The sequence below is a fragment of the Orcinus orca genome, chromosome 11 (genome assembly GCF_937001465.1).
Source record: "Orcinus orca chromosome 11, mOrcOrc1.1, whole genome shotgun sequence".
Classification (NCBI taxonomy): Eukaryota; Metazoa; Chordata; class Mammalia; order Artiodactyla; family Delphinidae; genus Orcinus; species Orcinus orca.
This window is the reverse complement of record NC_064569.1, coordinates 63,867,390-63,884,811: the sequence shown is the minus strand read 5'-3', so window position 1 is coordinate 63,884,811 and position 17,422 is coordinate 63,867,390. Positions and strand designations below refer to the sequence as shown.

Here is a 17,422-nt window from a genome sequence, read left to right as displayed (position 1 = left end):
GAGGGTGAATAATTGCAGATGAGACTGGAATGTATGCAAAAATCATATCATATCTTACAATACTGTTGATGTCTTGCTAAGACAGTTTAATTTAGAGGTCCTTCTGGTAGAAAAATTCTGAGCCTGTAATGCTATTGAAGCCAGAAACAAGTTAAAGTGATGTGCTTTAGTTTAGTTCCTAAGCATGGCATACACAGCCTAGCACACAGTAGGAGCTATATAAATACGCATTAGGAGTTTATGAATTTTGAATATGGCCCATGTTATATTCCAGACAATGTTTAAAGCACTTTATTAATACTTCACTGCTCACACCTTCCCAGAGGTAAGTACTATTATTATCCTCATTTTACAGAGAGATTAAATGATTTGCCCAAGGTCATGTAGTAGTAATGGCAGAATTGGGACTTTGAACCAAGGCAGAACAACTCCAGAGCTCACCCTCTGGCCTCTTATTGTAGCAAACAGTGCTCCCCTACTGCGGGTTAACAACTAATACTGGGCCAGAGCCTCTGAGTGACTAATTTAGAATTATGGTCAAAGTCTTAAAACTTAAGGCTACTGAAGTGTACAGAAGAATTTAGGGGTAATATTTATATAACAGCAGTGTTTTTAATCTACTGCAATAGTTTACTGATTTTAACGAATCTGATTCAAATCCTTATGAAAAAACATTATTGCAATAAAATTTTACTTGCAAGGCACTGAACCATTAACTCTACCAATTGAAGTTTATTACCATGAGATCCTGGCTCTTTTCTAAGCTTTTGTGGACAGGTACACACTCCTTTCCATAAATGGCATAATTGTTAGTCAAATATATTTCTATTATTTGTAGCTTACTGTTGCCTTTAAAAATAACTTGTATGTATGTAAAAAGCTTGAAAGAGAAAAAGGCAGAGGGTTGAAGTGATTTTGAGATTCCTCCAGTACAGTGGTTTCAATGAAAGTGTTGCTTGGTGAGGAAACTTTTAAATGGGCCAATATCTTGCACAGGCTCAGTGGCCATGGCTCACAGGCCCAGCCGCTCCGCGGCATGTGGGATCCTCCCGGCCCGGGGCACAAACCCGTGTCCCCTGCATCGGCAGGCGGACTCTCAACCACTGCGCCACCAGGGAAGCCCTGGGCCAATATCTTCTTAATCTTTATTTCAAAGTTATCTAAGTTCACTTAAAAGGCAGAGTGAGGAGGTATGTGGACTGAGAAGAAAACAAGTTCAAATCTCTTTATTATAGTATTCTCAGAAATGAAAATCAAAACAAAGAAAAATAAAGCCGAGTGCTAAAAAGATAATGGCACATCGCATAATTTCCCTCTGGTTTCCACTTCTAAATTCTTTATCTAATTTAATAGAAACTGGCACAAACCTGACAGGTCAGCAGTGCAATAAAAGATCTACATAGTCATTAGAATAGGCGAAAACGGCAGTCTCTCAGCTTCTTTCCTTTTGCTGTTTTCTTTATAGATTTGCATTTATAGTCAGACTTCCCTGAGTGAAAATGTAGCCTGTATTTTGACATGCAACTGCTATGTGGTGAGAAATAGATGTTTAAAATTATTTTTAAATGTATTTATCTATTGGTACAGTATTTCAGCAAGGTGATTCCTGAGCTTTTTTTTTTTTTTTTTTTTGCGGTACGCAGGCCTCTCTCTCACTGTTGTGGTCTCTCCCGTTGCGGAGCACAGGCTCCGGACGCGCAGGCTCAGCGGCCATGGGTCACGCGCCCAGCCGCTCCGCGGCATGTGGGATCTTCCCGGACAGGGGCACGAACCCGTGTCCCCTGCATCGGCAGGCGGACTCTCAACCACTGCGCCACCAGGGAAGACCTCCTGAGCTATTTTTAATATATGTCCAAAATATTGTTCACTCCCCTTATTTTTCTTAGGTGTGTTTACTTAATATCTTTGAAATGCTAATAGAATGTAGCTAAATAAGGTTTAGAAACTTCGCTGAGATCTTAACTGGGTGGCTTAATGTGCTTACTGTTACTCTGTATTACCTATGCTTTGGAGGCTTATAAAATCTCACAACACTAATTAATTTTAAAGGCATGAATTTCTTGGGGGAATTTTCTGCATAATAGGCTTCCAAGAGGGAAACAAAATTCAAGGACACATTTAAACAACCTTCCTGAAATACAGCATCAGAAGCCTATAATTTTGTTAGGTTTATACATTGAATATAGGATGTTGATAGAGTCAGATTACACACTTGCTCTTTAAAATCAGTAGTATAATGAATATTTTATAACAATCCTTTTACTCAGAGTAAATAATAGATAATACAACATACCCACATAAATTTTACAAATGAATAAAATGTGCTAACTATAATATAGGAGAAATAATAAAGTAATTTGTAATGAAATAATTCACAGTTCACTGTAAAAATCTTCAGACAAAACTTTACTAGAAGACACGATGAAGTAATCAAATGCTTGCAACTGCTAAAAGGGATGTTTGGAATTAATGAAATAAGACAGAAGATTTGCAAAAAGTCAGGAGCAAGTGAAACTTCAGAGGTTAGGAAAACATTAGAATAAAAGCTAGAATATTCAGTTTATATCAGAGCCACGCAGAAAACACTTTAACATTTTATGTCAAGTCATTCTAGGTTCAGATAATTATAAACAGGGGTTCCTTCCATATGCACATCCCAGGGAGATTGTGAAATTTGTGCAGAATGTGGAACAACTTTTCATTGTGCGAAACTGTCTGACATGTTGGAAGATGTGTAGGTTCCCGGGCCCAGGGCCTCTAAATGCCAGTAGCTGCCCCTCATGCTCATTTATCAGCACAATAAAAACGGCCCAACGAGTATTCATAATATCCTATAAGGGGCAGTGCCAACTCAAAATTTTAAGAACCAAACTGACTTTCTGCCCTAGGATTAAGTTTTTCATGGTAACTCAATACACACACATTGAATTCACATTGTATTTACATATACATGTATGCATTTCCTACATTTTGAATCAGAGTTAAACTTGAAAAATGATATAAATAAACGAAACCATTTATTGAGTGTAAGCATGAATCACTACATTGTGCTGTGAACTGCAACCCTTATCTCTAAGTGTCCTTGTTCCAAGTAGATTCCTTCAGCATTGCACTGATGAAGTAACTCAATATTGCAAAGCACTTGCTCTGAAAATAACGCTCATCAGCATTGTAACTTTTTTCTCATAGATATTTCCATTTAGTAGAGGTTAACAATGAATAATCTCACTTAACATTTTAGCCAGTGCTTTTCTGAAGTGTGAGAAGTACAGAGTCAACAGATGAGAGCGGAAGCTGAGTCAGTGGATGATATTTGAGAAGTTCATCTATACAATGCAACAGAATCTAACTCTTAGTACTTAGGTAGTAATGGATTATTTATTCACATGACAGTGTGTTAGAGTGAGTCCAATAAAAGAAATGCAGAAACATAAAGTGAATAAACACTTGCCTTTCAAGCCAAGGAGAAACTCTGAATTAGTACTAAACTTGTATTCCAAGTATTCACTTAGTAAAACAAATAACAAGAGATGAACATCAAATACCAACCAGTATCTCTGAACAGGCACATAGAGCCCTAAGAGTTTCAAGTCAGTGGAGATAAGCAACAGTGGAGGTGATTTGCAGTCTTTGTGATATTTTATGAAGGCAAAAAAACTGCAAAAATTTTCCTGACACAGCCCTGCACCTACAACCTGCACCATGTGTGCCTTACTAGGCTTCAGCTCTCTTATCTGTAAAATGGGGATAATAATTGTTCACACCTAGTAGAGATTTTACAGGGCAGAATGGAGGTTGATTTCACAGAATGCACAGCCCATGCTAAGTGCTCAGTGAACATTGGCAATCGTTACAATAATTATTGTTCTTCACATGCTAGGTATTACTATATGTTCCTAAGGGTTCTCTTCCTACGTTTCTTGAAATTATCTTCTTGAATTAACATTGTGTTCTTGACACTAACATACGGCAGTAGCATTATATTCATTCTGCAGCCCCACGAGGGAAAACAAAGTTACTGGACTGCATTTTTCCTCATGGATGAATATTTGCTTATGCCATATTTAACCAGTTATATCACTACTGGTTGTTGAGTTTCACTGGTTATTGCTGTGAGGGATAACATTGATATATCTACCACTTGTTGAGGCCACTGCCTTCAAACTGTGTTCCATACAGCCAGGTGTCTTTGTAGCTGCTAATAAACCTTGGGAGGGTGAGTGAGGAAGATGTGTTTACTCACCAAGGCAGCTCTGACTTCCTGTACATAGGTTTCCGTATAATATTTTATTTGAACAAAGGGATCCTTGGCTAAAATGTTTGAAAACTATTGCTTTCTAGATCATAGTTTCTCCAAGCATGGCACAAGAACCACAGTATTTGGTGTAATGTTAATACTTGTAATATGGTAATACCTATAGTATAGTTTCTAGCCTGGTGGCAGATACTTTCAAATTGGGGATTGGGGATACGAATGTGTGTAAGAAATTGTCCCTGCCTCTGAAGAGTTTACATTTCAGTGAGAAAGACAGATATAACCAAACAAAACAAGGTAACCAAAACGAAGATTTTAATGAAGAGCTTTGAAGGCTGGAGGACGACTCAAACAATTCTGCTTTGGGAAATGAGGCAACTTCTCATCTAAATGGTAACATCTGAACTGGTTGAGTGATGAAAAAAAAAAAAAAAAAGAACGTGTCAGGGTTAATTGGGTAAGGGAATCCAGGAAGAGAGAAAAGCAAAGTGCTGGCTGGTTTTGAGAGGTTTTTTAGGAGGAGATTTCACAGGACTTAAATGAATGCGGGTATGGAATTGGAGGTGCAACAGATGAGGGAGACAAGGATAATAGTGAGATTTCCTATCTGAATAGCCAGGGGAATGAGATGGTCCAGGGAAAGCATAGAGAATAAGATTGCAACAGGATTAAAAATGGAACCCTGGAAACCATGACATCTACCACTTCAGGGAAGGAAAGATAATGAAAAGGGAGGACCAGTCAATGAAAGAGAATAAGGAGGGAAGGAAGCAAGAGGAGGAAATGAGAGTAGACTCCTGGAAATCAAGAGTTTTCAGATGACGACCGCTGATCATAAAGACGACACAGAAATATCTGACCAAATGAAGGTTGACAATCACCCTCATAATTGTGCAAAAGGAAGTACCTGGTGACCCTTTTAATAGTACTTGACAATGCAGATCAGAGCAAAAGAAGCTGACTTGTTAATGGAAGTTGAAGAAATAGATGTCAGGATCTAGATTGTTGTTTCCAATCAGTTTGATGTAGACACGAAGGAGGAAGTGAGAATGGTGGGTGATGGAGGAGGTAAAGGAAGAAGAAAATCTTAGAGCATGAAAGAAGGAAACTGACATTTCTGAATCACCTATGATGCATAGCATTTCACTAGGCCCTTGCAAATATGTGGACTTTTTTGAGCATACCTGTAGGCTAAAAGGAATGAGGGAGTAAGAAAATGAAATTACAAAGGAAAAAAAGAAAATTAGATGTGATGGGAAGAGGAAACACCAAGAAGGAATCTGTCTTTCCTAGAACAGGCATCCTTGGAACGTGTTTAAAGAAGGCAATGCTTGAATATTTGGCTGCAAAGTTTCTGGAATTTTCTCAATTTGGGTGTCTGACCTGAATAGCGGGCTTTTCTGAAAGAGGAATACACTTGTTAAAAATGACAACTAGACTCTAATAATAGCTAACACTTATAGGATGCTTACTCTGTGCCAGACACTCTAAGCACTTCCTATGCATTGATGCCTTTGCCCAACTACCCGATGATGGAGATATTATTTTTAACCCCCATTTTATACCAGCAGAAACTGAAGCACAGAAAGATGAAATAATTCCCAAGGTCACAGAGCTAGGATGTAACAGAGCTAAGATCTGAACCCATGCAGTCTGTAACCAAAGCTTGTGTTTTTAATCCCTGTTTAAACTGTCTATCCAATAGTATTTCTGCACAAACCACATAACTACGCTTAGCCCACTTGCTCTTATTCTAGACTCAAAGTCAAGTTCTGGCTATTTGGTTTTCTGCTGTGCTTCAGGAAAGTTGCACTTTACTTCAAGAAGCTCATGAATATCAAAACCTTAATCACAGCTATTTGGATGACACAAGTTCATGCTTTACAAACCAACCATGGCCCTAGTCATATTAAAATCAAAGTTGCAAAATAAAGAAACATTCTGAAAAACCTTGTCTGCTTCATTTAGATAACAGTGTGCAGAACGAATTGAAAGATAAAAATGCTCAGCATTTACCATTTCCTTTTCCTTTTTTTATTTGAAACCCCTGTGGTGGTGTGGATGCTATCATCAGGCAATTTGGTTTGAATATGCTCCGTGCTGGACTCTGCAGATTACCCAACTAATGACATGCACACTCCTTGCCATTGTGACACCTCTCTTTTCACAAGTGGGAATTTCAAGTGACAGACTAAAGCTGTTTGCTATCAATTTTGCAAAAAACACATCTGCCAGAGAGCCAAGATTTAGTTCAGAGACGGAAATCAATTAATATTCTAATTTGTTACCTGTCATTAGCATCACCGTGTTATGCCAAGTCAAAAGTGATAACCTTTATATAACATATGCTCCTAACGGAATTTGATTTAGGGATCTGTTTCACTTCTGTTGAGTGTTGCTCTCTGTGTATAAATCCCATTCGAAATTTCAATTACACGGGCAGTAAAAATTGTGATGGATTAAAATGAAAGTGTAAAATATGCCGTTACAATATTTATCATAAACCTGCATGGCTGTATTTATTATTTAGTTTTCCTAAACTTATTTACCAAACCGTTTAAAAATTTTAGGTATCTCAGTTGTTTCTTCCCATTAAATCAAGGAGAGAGCCAGCAACATAATATTTCTAGAGGTGCTACCTAGATCCTCTGACATTCTATTATTTTAGGTTGCTGGTCAAAAGCAAATCTCCATGGAGGAAGGCTGATTTCCTGGTCTAATTCCCAGTGCCCAAGAAAGAAACACAGGAATGGGATAGAAGGCTTGGGAGGAAGGAAAGAAATAAGATTAGCCAAGGGAAAGAAAAAAAAAGAAAGGAGAGTTGCATAGATATTTTTTCCCAGCTGATTCTTTTCCTGCTGTTACACAGGGAGGAAAGTATAAAGTAATAGCTGGCACTAAGTGGAGAAGGCTAAATGATGGAGTTATGACTATAAATATGGAAACAACTTGTTTTTTCAATGTGAATGACACAGTCAAGCATTGAAATGATGCTTTCTTTGGTGTTAGAAATTAAATTAAAAAAATGTATTGTAGTTGATTTACAATGTGTTAACTTCTACTGTACAGCAAAAGTGATTCAGTTATACATATTTATACATTCTTTTTCATATTCCTTTCCATTATGGTTTATCACAGGGTATTGAATATAGTTCCCTATGCCATACAGTAGGACGTTGTTGTTTAAATTTTTTTCATATGCTTTAAATTTTCAGCATCTTAAGGCCTGAAAATCTAAGAGTGGGTGGTTCAGGATATAAGTTAAATCAACATTGATTCATTCATTAATTCACTCAACAAATAGATATTGAGTGCCCCGTATACATTAAGGATCACCAGGGATGAAACTATGCATAGAACAGACCCAACTTCTTGCACTCATAGAGGTTACATTATTTTGGAGAGAGCCAGAGCAACTGAACAACAGATAATAAAATACATAGCATTTCAGATGGTGCTAAGTAATACAGTGAGAAATAAAGCAAGGGAGAGCAAGGGAGAGGACAGGAAATGCTGGCAAAGATTGGGTGGGGTAAATGGGTTAGAGTTTTAAATAGCATGGTTGGGGAGGTCCTAATTAAGAAGATGCTGTTGGGTGAAGGCCTAAAGGAGATGAGAGAATGGGTGTGTGGATACACGGGGAACATTAAATCTCACTGGTATCGACATTGCCATTGCTTCTCATATTGTCTACTCTTCCAGAGAAGGAAATGGTGTTGAAGACAAGGCAGAATACGCGTTTGATTTGGTGTTGTTCTTTTCTATCTCTGCTTCCCTCTAACACATTTCTTTTAGAGCAAGCATTTCGATAAAATATTCAAGGGAGAGTTTGCCCCCATGACAGGTGCATTTGGCTTTTGCCCTGTAGTTATGACTTCAAAGTCATATCAAAAGATACCCAAATCAGTCCATCAGCTCAGCAGCAGAGCAAGGAAGAGAACCTGAGAGCCTGTGTTCTCCATCCTAGGGATCGCTCTATTGGACCATCTCCCTCTTCCCTAGGTTATGGAACTTCATGCTGGGAATGGAAATTACTGACAACTGAGCTGAGTGTCTCTCAGATGCACTTGGATTTGTTAAAGGTGGACAAACAGATGAACAAGTTGTTAATTCCTGGGAGGATAAGAAATTGATTCCCTGTAGTTTTCATTTAGTTTCTCAATGTCCTTATAGAATAACTCTTATAGCTTTGGTAAATCTCTCATCTAGATGATTCCAACAGCCTGCTTTATCTTCTGTCCTTGCCCCTCTAAGCACATTTTCAACACAACAGCAAGAGTGATTTTTAAGAAAAACCTATGTCAGATCATGGGATACCTCTGCTCAGAATGTTGCGAAGCCATTTCATTTCACTCGGAGTAAAACCCAGCTTCCTTGGAACAATTCACTAGGCTCCATATAACGGCCTCAGGTTGTCTTCTGCCATTCTCTACCTTGTGTTATTCTACGGAAGGCACACTGAGCTCCTTGCCATTCCAGACAGATTCTTGCCTAAGGGCCTTTGTATAACACAGGTTTTAGAACTTTCTCCCCTACTTCCTCCAGGTTTCCTTACAAAGGAAATCAGCTCAGATAATCCTAAAAAGTAATAACCTTTTACCCTCTACCCCCTTCCCTTTCCCACTTACTCTCCTTCTGTTTCCTTATATTATTCACCATTTCATGATGTACCATAAACATTTGCCTCCTTACTGATTATTTCTTTTCCCCCACTAGAATAAAAGCTTTGTGAGGGCCAAAACTTACTTTCCCAGAACCTAGAGAAGTGTCTAGTGCATAGTAAATGTTCATCTCTGAAGAAAAAAGAACAACCTGTAGTTTATGATTTAAATTAAATGGCGCTGGTTGGACTTAGTGCTATACCCACACAAATAAACTTAGGTCCAGGTTATTGTTTCTTTCCCAATGACAACAAAGAAAATGTTAAAAAGTGTGCAAAAGCTTTTGAAATATTAACAGATGAGTGAAAGAAAACCAAACGTGTAATAATGGGAAAGTACATTTTAGCTATTGCTTAGTAATAATCTTTACAATGGAATGATTTCATAAATACAAATCTAAAATACACAACACATAAAACGTTAACATTCTCTGGAGAAAGAGACATTGAAGAAGATTAAAAAAGAGCCCACCTACATTAAACACAAGATAGTTTTTTTTATAAATTGGATTTTCATTTATTAAGTATATTTAAATCCTTAAGAAGAATATTCCATTTCCAAGAATATTCCATTTTATTTTTGGAATACTACCATTCCAATAATAAAAAAAATCAAAGGTACACTTAGGTTAAGAGGAATTCTTTTCCTCCCAATGGGTACGTTGATTTTCAACCATTTATTTTTACTCAAGTAACAATATACAATACTCACATGGAATTTTATGCAACTCATTCATAAACTTTTCCTTCAGCTTAGAAAAGCCATCCTCCTTTCCTTCCCCAGGACTGGCTGGCTCTGTGGCATTATTTGGTAGAACAGTCGCAGCAGTGGTGATTGGCGGGGCTGCCAGGGCCTCATGATGACTCTCGCTCACCATTTTAGGTTCAGGTGAAACTGTGAGGGGAGGGAAGCAAAAAAAAAGAACAATTCAAAATGGTTTAACTGACCCCACATCAGATCTATTCTAGAGATGAAAAAACATCAGAGGGCACATCTGCTCACTGGGTAAACAGCCTGTCATTAGCATATTGCTTTATGTTGGTTCATGAAATATTTATGGAACCACAGAGAAGGTTCTTCCCCAGAAGGTAAGACTAGACATAGTTATTGAAAGCATTTTCTCCTAACAATAAAATGAAACTGTCAAATCTATTAGTTACTTATACAGGCAATTACTTGCTATATAGATTTAACTTTTTAACCCATATCCTACTAAAATGTCCATGAAACAATTGCTGACAACATACATGCTCTATACTCTAAATGTTTTGCGTTTCTGAAAAGGAGAGACCAAATATTTATATTGGAAGTGTTGATAAATTATAAAAGATAGCACATTCAAAATGTTAGTAAATTTTAAAATGGGTGTAAAGAATACTATTGTAACACGGATACTCTAAGATTCCTGAATGTTATACAGAAATCAGTTCTTGAATCTCATTTATTGATAGCATGCTTTCTGCCCAGTTTTTTTTTTTTGACATTTACTATAGATAATACTATGATCAATAATTCACTTGTCTTGCTGGGTGAATTTTTTTTTTTAATTCTTTATTGGAGCATAATTGCTTTACAATGGTGTGTTAGTTTCTGCTTTATAACAAAGTGAATCAGTTATACATATACATATGTTCCCATATCTCCTCCCTCTTGTGCCTCCCTCCCTCCCACCCTCCCTATCCCACCCCTCTAGGTGGTCACAAAGCACCGAGCTGATCTCCCTGTGCTACGCGGCTGCTTCCCACTAGCTATCTATTTTACATTTGGTAGTGTATATATGTCCATGCCACTCTCTCACTTTGTCCCAGCTTACGCTGAATTTTTGAAGCCACTGTAAATGTGGCATGATTGACTATATAGACTAAGGTGCTGATGATAAAACATAACTTTAATTATTTCAGTTTATTTAGTTTGATTATATTATTGAATTATATAATTAATAATATAAATTATTAAATTTATTCAATTATTGAAAACGTTATCTTAAAAAATGAATCCTTAAGGTAGTCAGTGAAAAAATCTTAGCCTTGAATACAGAAAACAGTTCTAGTTTTCTTCACTAGCTAAATGAAGATTAACAAGGCGTTAAACTTCTTAATTAATACATCTTTTGAAATACGAAGAATCAAAACCTGCCCTGCCTGGATTTTTCTTAGTACCTGTGAAGTGCTGTATAAATGTAAGGGAGGTCTTCTAAAGGGGTGCAAATGAAGTCATATTCTCCAATCTAAACGTATTCTGGACTTAAATACTTTTACTGTGTGATGTAAGTTTTCAGACTGTGCTGGTGAGAGTGGACATGATTTGGGGCAGAAATAGATAAATACAAATAGGCCTGGGCCTAACTTCACAGTCTCAGCAGGAAAGTTGATGGACCCATAAAGCCCTTCTGAGTTGCAAAGAAATGGAAATAACGAGCAAGCAGATAAAGGATTTTTATAGAATTCAAACCTTCTGTGCATTAATTACGCCTACTTACATATTTAGCGAAAGTAGAATAATCTCAAATGTATGGGATTTATTAAAATCTTAATCAAAATCTAGAGATTTTGGGTCTCCTGAAAGGAGATCAAGGATGAGGCTGAGATACATAGATAATCAAATTTTATAATAGATTAGTTCTCTTTTCAAAGCTTTGAATTTTTCAATAGTAGTCACTAATACAATCCTAAGGGGTAGAATTAGACAGATAGGGGTTCAGGGCTTCTCTGTTCTTGAGTTTCTTCATTTGTAAAAGGAGAGTAATCATACCAAGTATGTAAGGTTTTAATCCATGCAAAGAATTTAGCACAATGTCTGGCATGCAAGTTTGTTCCTTCTGTTGATTAATTGATCGATCGATTGATTGATCTATCCCTCCCTAATAGCATTTGGCAGCTCAGACTTTTCCAGACTGTGAAAAAATTTTATTTTTTCTAACTCAGGGTCACTTTCCAGAAGCTTTCCCTGATTTTCTGATTCTGTTTAGCTTTGGCTCTTGTCTCCCTGCAAAAATCTGGAGTACTGTTCGCACAACCTAGATGAAGCTATTGATATTGATGATGCCTTCACTCGTATTTCATGTAACTTAGCAAGACTACAACTACACACTCACAAACACATACATATGCATAAAATATCTGTGTGTATTAAAAAATGAATTTGTTCCTCTGCTATGAGAATCACCAGATGTGATTATCATTACTTATCTCCACAGGATAGTTGAGGATATTTGAGGAATTATGGTTTGCTGTGGGATTTAAAGGAAGTGATTGTGCTAAATAGAATAGCTAAATACAACAGTGTCATCATTAAATTAAAGGTATATTGTCTGTTTCAGCTCAATTTCTGTCATGTTCTGGAAGTGGGATATCATTGCTGGGATAAGCCTGACGTTCGGCTGCTCCCTCCAACGGGCTACACAGTTGTTTATAGCTTTTGTGCTCGGAGATGTTTGGGTCCTTTCTCTTGGATTGTTAAATATTTTCATATTTCCCCAGTTTATTTCGGAATATATATAAAACATTTGTATATATAAGTTGAATGATCTAAAAGGCTTTGGGAAAAATGAGGCTTTTATTAAACAGAGTCAACATTTAGAAAAGGCACTTAAAGCTTAAGCAGTATTTTTGTTGTTGTTGTGAAGGAAGCAAAGAATGTTTCTATAATTTCCAGAAAGAATTCTCTTCAGACATAAGGTACAGCTTGCAAGGTGTTTTATCAAAAAAAGGTAAAATCTAGGGCTTCCCTGGTGGTGCAGTGGTTGAGAGTCCGCCTGCTGATGCAGGGGACATGGGTTCGTGCCCCGGTCCGGGAAGATCCCACATGCTGCGGAGCGGCTGGGCCCGTGAGCCATGGCCGCTGAGCCTACGCGTCTGGAGCCTGTGCTCCGCAATGGGAGAGGCCACAAGAGTGAGAGGCCCGCATACCGCAAAAAAAAAAAAAAAAAAAAAGGTAAAATCTATAAACTTGGAACTTACTAGCCAATGATATTATCCCTACCATTTCTGATTGTTTTAAAAATCAAGAAAAGATTATGTAAGAAATATACAGACAGTGCTTCTTTTACTTAATGTATACCACTGTGAAATTAGAGGTCTTTCACAAATTATAAAGATATAATGGGCAATTAAGGATCTACTATACTGACAAAGAAAGACCAATTGCTGAATTTATTTTCATTCCTTTATATTTTGAGAGATAGTGTTTGTAAATAACAAAACTAAGAACAGTTACATGGCTCTCGAAAATGCATATTTATGGAAATAAGATGCTTATCAAGAAGCATCATTTTGCAGGTGGAAAAACTAGCTTATTATTCAGTCCTGACTAATGTGATGACTTTATACTCTCTTATGTACTTTAGTGCAGGTGGCATTGTTTGTTTATTTAGTAAAAAAATTTATGTTCTACTCAAGTCTTGATAAAAAACAGCCAACAGTTATTGAGGATCTGCTAAGTGGCTGAGATATATGAAATCATAGAGTTCTCACACCATTCCCATGAGATAGGTATAATTAGCACCCATTTTACAGGTGAGGAGACTAAGGCATACAGAAGTTATGCAATTGGTTCAAAGATAGATAGCAGTAATTAGTGGAGTTGAGATTTGAACCTAGGTGTCCTAGCTACTAGCATAAGGGACTTGTACGCTATGAGACTAAAATCTAATAAAATAGTGGGTTTTTTGAAGAAGTTTTGGACTATGACCCTTAGTAAGAAGTACATTGTATTGTGCTCCAGTATACACACTCTCCCCCTATATGTTAAATATGGAACACATTTCACATAAAGAAACTTGCCCTTACTATGTGTGAGATATTCTGATACATTCCATTCTATTCTGTTCTGTTTTAGTAAAAAATTCTCGTTATATTTATTAGTTTCACAAACAACTATTGGTTTGTGACCTACAGTTTGGAAAATCACTATGCTAAGGGACCTGTTAAGATACAATAACATTAAATGAGGCTAAGAAAAACTAAAGATGCCATTTATTAAGAACCTACTATGTGCCAAAATGCTGGCATTGATATTCAAGTATAATATCCTCAATTCTCATTACAACCCTGAAAAGTAACTTATCATATTTTACAGGGAAAAAAAATGGTTGTGGAGAGGTTAAGCGATTTGTTCTACACAGATTTAGCCTGATCCATAGTTCCTTCCACTAGTCTATTCCAGTAATAACATTTAAGTATTATGAAACAATTAAATCAGCACTGGAAAGGTATTTATGATTTTCTTTTGAATTGGTTTAGCAGTAAATAGAAAATACAAGTCATCTTACTAATAGGAAAGAGACTGCTTAATTTTGAGGTATAGTCATTGAGTTTGTTAAAATGGAATTTAACATCTTGAATGTGCCAAGAGAAATATTATTGAATAGAAAAATAAATTCCCGCCTAGAAGAAGGTTGGGTACAAAGGACACAAGCAAGCAATTCTAAAAGAAAGAAATGCGAATCCCTCCTACCAAAAAAAAAAATGTGTTTAATTTAACAAATAGTCAAAAAACTGAAAGTTAATATATATTAATTGTAAATGAGGATAAATATAGATGTGAAGGTGAGGATACAAAAAACTTGGCAATGGGTACAGACCATAGTTTTGAAAAATACTTTATCGAGGCCAAAGTAAGAGAATATGTTAAAAGCTGTGGAAGCACTCATTCTTTTTCTAGGAATTCACAGTAGAGAATTCATTTAATATAAGGATGTTTGTAGTAATTATTTACAGTATTAGAAGACCAGAAACTACCTAACAGAGAGACTTAAATTGTGGTAATCCATAAAATAATGTTATTAGAATTATTTTAAAGATAAACATTTACAAACCTGGAAATACATTAGAGAATTAGATGAAAATGCAAATTATGAGACATTATAGAAAGTATGTCCAATTTCTCTAGGTAAGATCTTTTGTATAAAAGAGGTTGGAAAGATACACTTAAAAATGTCAACCTTGTGATAGGATACTCTGGGCTTTTTCCCATATGTTTATATTGTCAGTATATTATAAACCTGAATTATTTAAAATTACACAGAAGAAAAAGCCTTTAAAACTGTTTTGCTCTTGAGAAAACTATACCTTCCAGAAAGAGATTTCTTAATACCAGATTAAAAAAAAAAACCAAACTTTACGATGTAATGTAAAAAGCTAAACTGCAAGAAAGAAGGATTCAGCTGCATATCTAGCAAATATAATATGCAAAATGGCCACTGGTTAAAATAGAATGTAGAAGAAATTTTAAGGTATCATAAAAGTTAATACATTTGTGGTATAAAATGAGGAAAATCAGGATTTTTTGTTGCCATGACAACTTCCCTCTGTCCCTTACATTTAATCTACTTAGGAGGACTTTAATTATGTCTATCTCTAGGTCCATAAATTGATATGGATTTCTTGGATTTTACAGTGAGATAGTCTATCATACTGCATACACATAATGATTCTTGTTGAAAGAACTATTTCCATCTCTATTTAAGCATTGTATTTTATCATAATAGCATGCAAAATTAAAGAGCAAACAGGAGAAGAAGGTCAAAGAAATATTGAAGAATATATTATTACTAAGAAAAAGTCTTTGAATGCAGAAATGCCCCAAACTGAAAGTAATTCTTGCAGAAATTATTACAGAGTCCAGGCGATATCACAGAATGTGTTATAAAATATTTTTGAGATGAAGGGCAGAATGTAGTCATTTTATTCCATCAGAATTTCCCTTGACCTTCTGTAAGTGTAGGTGAAAACCCTAAGAAGATGCCCTGTGCATCCTTCCCTCCCTTTCAGGAATGAGGCCCTCAGTCTCAGGGCCCTCTGACAGCTCACAGCTGAGGAGTCTCTCCTAAAGAATCACCCTTGGTTAAAGGGAACTGCTTTGTCCAAGGTTAAACCCACTTCCCCAGGGACAGCCTACATGCAATGACTAGGATGCTGGTGTAAAGGCACGTCCCCCTGCCTTAATTTGGTTAATCTCTGAAGACCCCTGTAGGATCAGCTGAAGGTTGTGGTAACTGCATCTTGCCTAAACCTTGCTTTCTCCACTCCCTTACATGAAAAGCATTCCCCAGTAAGCTACCTCTGACTTAGAGCAGCTTCCCTGGGAATCCCACCTATGATACCCACTCTGAAAGATTTTTTTGGAAAAAAAAAAAAAACACTGTCAAAAGTTTCATTTAAATTCTTTCCAAACCCAAGGATCCTTAGGCAGTTAGTGAACTGTAGCAGCATGATCAAAATCCTCTATGAGTTTGCAAATGTTGCAATGTCAGGCTTGAGGTGTAGCGTCTCTTTGGTTTAGATAGTTTCTCTTGCTGGAAGTAGGAGGACAGCCAGAGATTGTATGGTCCCTGTCATGGCAGGAGAAAGCTGACTTCTGGTGTTAGTCCCAGTAAAATGGAGAGAGATGAAAGGTTGCTTATCAGACCTTGGAGCAAATGGAAGCATAGCATGCAGCCTACCTTTATGAAACCATAAAACATACAGGCTCCTGAGCCCTTTATCTGCAATCTATTGATTCAAAATAGATGTAGGTACCTCCAGATTTTACCCCTTTATCTCATCACAAAAGTCTCCTAAAGAGGTGCAGCGAGAATTCTGCTTAAGAGTATGGTTCTCAGCCAGTATCTCTCACAGATGCCTTTGCAAATCAAATACAAATGGGCCTGCTTAGCTTTACTTTGCAAAAAGCATCAACATTCCTCCCCAGTCCTACAAATATCACAGTACAAACCCTGAAGAGGTGTAGAGGTTATTATGCTGAAGGTGTCTTTGGAAAAATGTGAGGAGGGAGGAGGACTGAACACTCACCAGCTGCATCTCCTAAGAATCCCTTAGGAGATACTGAATGACTGGGGTATGGTTGATATACAAAAACTGTACATATTTAATGTGTACAACTTGATGAGCTTGGAAATAAGTAAACGCCCATGGAAACCATCACCATGGTCTCCCATTCCTGGCCCCATAGAAGGTGCTGTTATGTGTTCTCTGTCCCTTCTTCCAAGCCTGGCTCTCTGCAGCCTCCTACAGCTATGCTGGTTTTCCTTCTCCTATCTTTCTGCCCCCACCCCCGCCCCTGTCCCTCCTCTCCAGTCGACATCCTCCTGCTCTCCTTAGTTTTGTCTTTTCTTTCTTTCTTAGTTTCTTTTCTTCCTCCGAAGGGGAGAACCATACTTATTTACTGCTATGTCTTACTTATCATGTACTGGGTATGATGCCTGTTATGTGTGTCTCCTGAGTGCTGTGCCTTGTGTGGAGTCAGTGAAAAGGAGAGTAAGATGCCAATTCACACCATTGAGACAGCCCCTGAGTTTCTCCTGGCTGCCTTTTCCTGCCATTATGGAAACTCAAACAGACCCCAGGATGGCATCTCTTGACACCAATAGTGGTAAATTACAACTCACAGTTACCTTCCTGACATAGTTAGATAACTGGAAACACTACTCTGATCACCAGGGAGCAGGTGACAAAGCATGTATAAGAAGTAAACTGTAGGACCAGGAATTAGGAAATCTGGGTCCAAA

General features: G+C 37.2%; 1 protein-coding gene and 1 long non-coding RNA gene across 4 annotated transcripts in view; one reads left to right on the top strand and one right to left on the bottom strand.

Moving 5' to 3' along the window:
• Positions 1-17,422, bottom strand: part of SYT1 (synaptotagmin 1) — a 540,189-nt gene that overhangs the window by 186,121 nt on the left and 336,646 nt on the right. For all 3 annotated transcript variants that reach the window (XM_033431327.2, XM_004271581.3, XM_033431328.2), the window contains one exon: positions 9,628-9,810. In XM_033431327.2, coding sequence (XP_033287218.1) covers positions 9,628-9,793 — 166 coding nt within the window. In that variant the 5' untranslated portion in view covers positions 9,794-9,810. The remainder of the gene's footprint in view (positions 1-9,627; positions 9,811-17,422) is intronic.
• LOC117201968 (uncharacterized) overlaps positions 1-17,422 on the top strand; it is a 314,961-nt gene that overhangs the window by 142,652 nt on the left and 154,887 nt on the right. The window lies entirely within an intron of this gene.